The 8,235-nt window shown below is 46.5% G+C and overlaps 1 protein-coding gene across 1 annotated transcript in view; it reads right to left on the minus strand.

Moving 5' to 3' along the window:
* GFRAL (GDNF family receptor alpha like) overlaps positions 1-8,235 on the minus strand; it is an 85,497-nt gene that overhangs the window by 27,124 nt on the left and 50,138 nt on the right. The window contains exon 7 of the mRNA XM_019520558.1: positions 6,572-6,667. Within this exon, the coding sequence (XP_019376103.1) occupies positions 6,572-6,667 (96 nt within the window). The remainder of the gene's footprint in view (positions 1-6,571; positions 6,668-8,235) is intronic.

The following is an 8,235-nucleotide window of genomic DNA, read 5'->3' on the forward strand; positions in this document are numbered from 1 at the left end:
CTTGTGTCAGACAGAGCTCATCCATGCATGAGAGAAAGCTTTGCCATTTGGATTTGGCCAAGCGCTCTTCCCGCGAGATGTCTGGGTAGTTGAAGTCTTCCATGACAACCATGCATCAGGAGTGCGCAGCCTCAGCCAATTCCCTGGCGAACTCCTGGCCAAGCTCTTGATCCTGGGCAGGAGGTCCATAGTAGACTCCCACCATTTTGTCCCCTGTGCCATGTTCCCCATGGATTTTAACCCAGAGGGTCTCCAGTCATCCACCCTGGGTGCCAAAGTTGGCTTGCAGGGACATGTAGCTTTCCTTGACATAAAGAGCTACACCCCCGCCCCTTTTGTCCACTTGAACCCTCCTGTACAGGGTATAGCCATGTATACCTGTGGCCCAGTCATGGGTGGAGTCCTACCAGGTCTCTGTTATCCCTATGACATCAGAGTTATTTGTGTTAAGCAGGAGGACAAGTTCCTCTTGTTTATTCCCCAAGCTCCTGTCACCTGTGTACAGGAAGGCAAGTATCCCTTTGGGGGCCCTTGCCTTGCCTACAGCCCACTGCAGGGCTGGGGCAGAGGTGGGCTCCCTTAAGTGCCTTGGCCTGCTGGCTTAGCAAGTGTTGTTCAGTGGCCAGCAGTGGCGGTAGTCCCCCCATCCCTCAGTGGGCTTAATAGGCAATAAGGCTCTCTAGGTAATCAATATGGAGAGTTTGGCAGCTCCAAAGGATAGAGTAGAGTCTTAATGCTGAGCATGGAGACATTTAGAGCTAGCCAATGGGAAACATTACATCAAAGTTTGTGTTTGAACTCATAACCCTCTCTGGAGCTCAGGCTCTTAACTCAGGACTATGCAAGACTTCTTCATCCTCATGGGGTCCAGAGTTCTGAACCATTTGCCAAGACACTTATGGGTGCAGGGCTTTGGTGGTTCTGGTGTAAGTCCACACTTTTCATGTATGATAATGTCGGAGTGTTTTTGTTTTCAAATGGAGCAGGGACATTCTGGATCCTTTTTCTTCATCATAAACAACAAAATTCTGCCTAAGCCCATTTAGGTTCCTAAAACAATATCCTAGTTGGCTCCATGTGTACCTAAACCTAAATTATTTCACTACTGTCATTGGGTGTGTCTACATGAGATATACTGTGGAGTTGCCTAGTTAGGTCCACAGTAAATGTCTCTTCACAGGCACCAGCATGTATAGATGTACCCATTGTGAGCTAATTGTGGTTTTATCGATTAAGGGAAACATGTTCCTTCCTGGGAAGGAGCATTTTTCCATTAATGAATAAAACCACAATTAATGGATAAAACCACAATGTCCCTCCCCAGGAATTTAATAGAGGCTTATCACATCTATTAGTAACCAACACTTCCCAATCAACAAAGACATCACTATGTCACCACTGGATAGGCTCAAATCTAGAAAACCCTTCTGGAAATACACCAAGGAGCTCTATGATGATAACAAGAGCACCAAAGAACAATGGAGAGAAGCCTGGGCAAATACCAACTTGCCACAGAAATATATCGTCAGTGACCCTATAATTTCCCAGCCAGAATCTGACCTACTGAGAAATACTTGGCCCTACCTGAATTGCATCTGGACACTTTGTGGTAAGTGTGGACACCTACTCCATAAATGGAGAATCAAGGAGAGTTTGGGTTGTGATTGTGGTGTGATTTTTCAGATGGTGCAACAAATTATGGGTGATTGCCCAATTAGGTCATTTAATGACAGTCTAAAATCAGCCCATGTAACTTTCCCTGAAGCAGTTGAATGGCTAGCAAATTTAGAAATTAATCTATGACTGTTTTAATCCTAAAATGTGATATGAAAGAAGACGACCACCTCCATCATTCAGGAGCTTAAAGGAGAGTTGCCAAACTGTGTGGCTTGGGTGACTTCTGGCAGGACAAGGAAACCTAATTGTAGCCACCCTTGTAGTTCCAAGGGCACCAAATTAATCTGAATCACTTTTTAGGATTTAGGCCTCTAACTCCTGAGTCTATTTTATATGCCTATGGAGGTAATTTTAGTCTAGCCTCTATTTTCCAAATTGGTTTTATCTTCTAACCTTTTGCTGCTTAATTTCAATTTTGATAATGATTTTGATGGTGCACACTTAGCAAATTTGTGGATGACACAAGTTTGATGGAATTGTAGACACTTCAGAGGGCAAAGTAGGGTTCTAAAATAGCCTGGATAGACTGGAGAAATGGTCTGCAATCAATCATGAGATTCAACAAGGACAAGTGGAAAGTCCTGCACTTGGGATGGAATAACTACATCTGCAAATACAAAATGGGGACCTACTGGGTAGGTGGCAGTATTGTAGAGAAGGACTCGGGAGTTCTGATGGAACATAAGCTGAATATGAACCAAGAGTGTGCTTTTGCTGCAAAAAAAAAGCTAACAGAGTATCTGGTAATATTAATAGGAATATCTCTTGCAAATTGAGGGAAGTAATTCCTTCTCTCTATTCAGCACTAGTGAGGCCTCATCTGGAGTACTGTGTCCAGTTCCTGGCCCCCCACTTCATAGTTTCATAGTTTGTAGGGTCAGAAGCAACCTGAGCAGATCATCAAATCCAACCCCCTACCATGGCAGGAAAGAGTACTGGGGTCAAATGACCCCAGCAAGGTGTTCATCTAGCCTCCTCTTAAAGACCCCCAGGGTAGGAATCAGCACCACTTCTCTTGGAAGTTGGTTCCAGATCCTAGCTGCCCTGACTGTGAAGTAGCACCTCCTGATATCTAGCTTAAATCTACTCTCTGCCAGCTTGTGACCATTATTTCTTGTCACTCCTGGGAGTGCTTGGGGGAAACGGGGACTCCCCCAATGCCTGCTGGTCCCCCCTGACTAGTTTGTACACGGCTACTAGATCCCCCCTCAGCCTTCTCTTGTGAAGGCTGAACAGGTTCAGGTCCCTTAGCCTTTCCTCATAAGGGCCTGCCCTACTGCCTCCGATCATGCGAGTGCCCCTCCTCTGGACCCTCTCCATGTTGTCCACATCCCTCCTGAAGTGCAGTGCCCAGAACTGGATGCAGTACTCCAACTGTGGCCTGACCAGTGTTGCATAGAGGGGGAGGATCACATCCTTGGACCTGCTTGAGATGTATCATGACAAGATGTGGTCTTCCTGACTGCATCCCCACACTGTCAGCCCATGTTCATTTTGACTTCAAGAAGGATGAAGAAATTTGGGAAGAGTCCAGCTCATGGCAACAACAATGATAAAGGGCTTGGGAAACAAGTCTTATGAGGAAAGCCTGAAAGAACTATGGTTTATTTAGCCTAGAGAAGAGAAGACTGAGGGGTGATTTCATAAATGTCTTCACATACCTGAAAGGTAATAATAGGGAGGATAGAAATGATCATTTCTCTGTGACTATAGGGTACAGGACTAGGTGCAACACTCTTAAGCTACAGCAGGGGAAATTTAGCCTGGAGATTAGGAGAAACTTTCTGACTATGAAGGTGGTCACGCATTGGAACAGGTTACCTAGATAAGTTGTGGAATATCCATGCTTGGAAACTTTAAAAAGCAGGTTAAACAGGCACTAGACATATTAGTATCCCATGGCTTAGTCAAGAAACTATGCAGTGGGGGGCAGGCAGCTCAAGGCAGAATCATCAGTGTGGCTAAAGGCAGGACTAGATGATCTTTTGAGGATCTTTCCAACTCTACTTTCCTATGATCCTGTGATCTCATGTGTAGAACTTACACTAGTACCATTTACACTGGCTACATAAAAGTAAATATAGGGTTATTCAGTGATGTTTATGTCATTACTTGGACTTTAGGAAGGCCCTTGACCCAGTGTCTCATGAGGCTTTCAAGATAAAACTAGGGGGTAATGAGCTCAACAATTCAATGGTCAGATGAGTGGAAAACAGGCTGCAGGGTCAGACCCAGAGAGTATTAATAGTTGGATCTGTGTCATAGTGCTTAGGTTTGGAAAGGACCTAAACAGATCATCAGGTCTGACCTCCTACCTGGGCAGGAACGAGTGCAGGGTCATAACACCCCAGCCAAATATCTGTCCAGCCTCCTCTTGAAGACCCCCTCAGTAGGAGAGAGCATCACCTCCCTTGGGTGTCGACTTGGCAGAAGGTAGCCAGTGGGGTCCCCCAGGGTTTGGTACTGGGACCAGTGCTTTTCAACATCTTCATCAATGATATGAATGTGGGGGGAAAAGCACACTGGCAAAGTCTGCTGATGACACTAAGCCATGGGGAAGTGCGGCCATGCCTCAAGGTAGGCTGATGATCCAGGTGGACCTAGACAGATTAGTTAGATGACTGGACCAGAACCAGATGCTGTTCAACACTGAAAAGTGTAGTGTGCTCCATAGGGGAAGGAAAAATCTGCAAGAAACTTACAGGCTCAGTGGTGCTACGCTACCTAGCACCATGTCCAAAAGGGACCTGGGGGTCATAATTGACCATAAAATGAATATGACCCACCAGCGTGCTGCTACATTTAACAGAGCAAACAATACACTGGCAAGCATCAACTGATGCATCTCAAGGAAAACTAAGGAAGTTTTTCTACTGCTCTACTTGGCATTAGTGAGGATGCAGCTGGAGTACTGTGTCCAGTTCTGGGCACCACACTTCAAGAAGGATGTGGAGAAGCTTGAGAGAGTCCAGGGAAGAGCCACTCACTATTAGAGGCCTGAAGACAAAGCTAGACAAGGAAAGGCTGACAGATATGGGACTGTTCAGCCTAGAAGAGAGAAGACTTTGGTGGAATTTGGTGGCAGCTTACAAATATATTAGGGGTGAGCATCGGGGCTAGGCAAACAACTATTCACCAAAGCGACCCAGCAGAAAACCAGGAGCAATGGTTATAAACTCCTACAAGAAGGTTTCAGACTGGATAGAAGGAAAAACTTCATGGTTTGTGTGACCAAACTCTGGAATAGACTCCCAGTGGGGGTGGTGCAGGCACCTACCCCAGAGATCTTCAAAAGGAAACTGGATGCACACCTTGCTGGGGTTATTTGATCCCAGCAGTCTTTCCTGCCCAGAGCAGGGTGGTAGGACCCGATGATCTCATGAGGTCCCTTCCAGCCCTAAACTTCTGTGAATCTGTGAACTCTAATAGTACTGAGCATGGGGCCTTCATCTCCTGGAACCTGGTGCTGATGGTGAGAGCAGCAGGAACAGTGGAAAGTCTTTATTAAACAGTGAATCTATGAATTTTAATACATTTAACAAAGGAGTTTGACATAACTGCCCCGCCCCCCCATTGTATACAGACTTAAGCTAAGTCATGGAAATAGCTTTTTCAAAGTCACACTGTGTCCAATGTGTAACAGGGTGCTCAGTTAGCCAGCAGAGGAATAGACAACACAGGGTGCTCGGTTAGTCCCAGAGACATAGGCAGCCTGCAGCTGACTATTATCTCAATCAGGCAATGTTGCCTGATTGGGGAACAGGGCCCAGTTGCTATATAAAGGCTGGGCCCTGAACAACAGGGCAGCAGTTTTCTGCCAGCAGCCAGAGAGGTACCACCAGCCCAGCTGCTGCTGCTGCTCAGTACAACTCACAGGTAAGAGAGGAGCTATTGGGGAAGGCAGGCAGCTCCTTGTCCTAGGTACAACAGAAAACTGCACCTGTTGGGGAAGGGTAGCCTGGTGGAATTCCCTGTGGGGGAGTGCACGAGAAGTGCCAGGCCAGTTACCTCCCTAATGAAAGGCAGGTATGGGATGCCTTCTAACCCTAGCCCCCACATCCCTAGTGGGTAGTTGGTCATTGCAGGTGAAGCCCAGGCTTACTGCAGGTACTGAGGTAGGGCCCAGGCTAGGAAGAGGGACCTGTGGCAGTTCCCAGACTTGCAGTGAAGTCTGAGGATGCATTAGGGAGCTGGGCGTTAGTTTCTGGGGTGGGGAACAGAGGGGCTTGGAGCCTGAGGACAGGGCTTAGAGCCTGAGGCTTACAGGCCCAGAGATAAGGCTTGGAGCCCAGGGTGGGGCTTAGGGCTCTTGAGTGTATATTAGAAGCAGAGAGGCTGGATGTGAGGCAGAGTATTTTAAGGCCAGATGTATGTGCCAGACTGAAGGCTGGGTGTCAGGCCTCTCTGAGTTGGAGGCTGGGCAAGGCCCCACAGAAGCAGGGAGGCTGGGTGAGGCTCCCTAAGCTATAAACCAGGTGTCAGCCTAAAGAAGCTGGAGGCCAAGTGCTAGGCTGAGCAGGCGTGGGCTGGGTGTTAGGCTATGGAACATCTTCAAGGCTTAGAACATGATAAGGAAAAGTTGGAGTCATTTATATAGGCCCTTGTCATCAGGACAGGTAAAGGACAGCCTCCCACCTGGTGAACATCCTTCAATCAAGAACATCAAGGTGTAGTAGGCAAGATAGTTGGGTGGTTTGCCCAGAAGCAAGTAAGCAGGCCTACACTGAGACCAGCCCTGGGATGCCCACTTGCTTCAACTGGCAGACCCAAAAGTCAGTTAGTTCTCTTTATCATGAGCCAGAATATTATTTATAAAGTCACCATGCACTGCATTTCATAAGGGGACTTTCCCACTATTTCAGTGACAATAATTAAGTTATTTGCTCAAACTCACCCTTAAATGATGACTGTAACCTTGTCCTGGGAAGCTTTTCTCCTGGTCTATCAGTATGAATCCAATGAAAATTTGTTTTTTCACTTGAAATCTGTTCTGAAAAAAATAGGAAAGAAGATTGGAATGCAAGAAAATGGAACCAATCAAAGAATTTTGGGATTAGTTATGGTAAGAGATAAGGCAAAGGAGATCAAAATTGAAAGAGGAAGATCCATGAGGCCAATACCTGTTCTTCAAACATATTTCTAGACCTATCTGGCAATCTCCTGTTAGTCTCAAATGAATATCAAACATGGATTGAAAAATATGTATGTTAGAAATGGCAGGAGCAGTAGGAGTAAAGAGACCAGTCACCAAGGAGCAAAATTTGGGGCACAATCCTAGATACTCCAAAGACCTCTGGAACTGAAAGTAGTATACATCACTTCTTTTTCTGGTTGGTGTACCTGCTTTAGGCATCTGTCTTAGATGTAATAATTCTGTCTGTATCAAATGAAACTGATATGATCTGCTACAGTGTAACTGTTAAGTCTGCATGCTCCTGCACAAAATCATTGCTACTTTAACACTGTTTCATTCTGGATTCAAGTTACAGTGATTTTTAGCTAATTTGTAGCACTACAGGGACATGTGCCCAATGTTGAATAAACCAGGCAGTTTTTCTGTGTCTTCTCAGCACAAGCAATGGGAGACTTTGAAAACTTCATCCTGCATCAGTATTTGACAATCAGGACAAGAGACCTTTTCCGTAGTGTCCTTAGTAACCCCCAAGATACAGCCCAAGAATGCCCTAGAAAATTTGGATTGGCTTTTTAATCTATGAGGTCTACTAGGTTCAGAACAGGGCAGCAATAGCTTTTGAAGTTTTATGAGGTATCTGAGATGCTGTACTAGTTTTCCAGAGCAGAATAAAAATAGTGTTAATAGCAAGAGGAAGAAAATTATATGTCCTAGAAAGTCAGTCAAATATCATTTATATAAATTCACCATTGCTGTATTATTTCTACCATATACAGTTAACGGATGTTAATATATTTGTAGCAGCATTTAAAAAATGGACCCACCTGAAAGAAAGGAGAGGGCTGCCTGGCAGAGAAACAGAGTTTGTCCCAGCGGGGACACTGTAGGCTCTGAGGGCAAGTGAAGCTGCTGTGGAGGCAACCCTGCTGGAAGTGGGAGGGGTGATGTAACCCCAGCAAAGCTTTGAAAGAGAGCCGTTAGCAAAAGCCCGGGAAGGGCTCTAGGCTGGGATTGGCTGAGAGGCTTGGATAAAAGGGGGGAGCAGTTTTCCTGCGGGAGGGAACAAGAGAGAGAGAGAGAGAGAGAGAGAGTGAGGCTGAGAGACAGGCTGGAGACTGGAGACAGAGTCTCAACACAGCAGTTCCTCGGAGAGCCCCTAGGAGTGCCCTGAGGAGCAGCAGAAAAGGCTGAGAAAAGGGAGACATGCAGTATCCAGTTCCTGTCTCCAGCCCGGGAGCCTGCGGGGGGCAGGGTCAGAGAGGGGCTGTTTGTGTGAAGACTCCAAGCCAGGAAAGACCTGCCTGCAGCCTGGTGAATGGCTGGGTGAGCACAACAGAGCCGGGGAGGGGGGTACTGCCAGAGTCTGCCCTGCTTTCCCTGAGGGGTGAGGGGCTCCAGGGGCAGGAAAAGCCCGGGGGGGGCTG

The sequence above is a fragment of the Gavialis gangeticus genome, unplaced genomic scaffold (genome assembly GCF_001723915.1).
Source record: "Gavialis gangeticus isolate Ggan-Ray unplaced genomic scaffold, GavGan_comp1, whole genome shotgun sequence".
Classification (NCBI taxonomy): domain Eukaryota; kingdom Metazoa; phylum Chordata; order Crocodylia; family Gavialidae; genus Gavialis; species Gavialis gangeticus.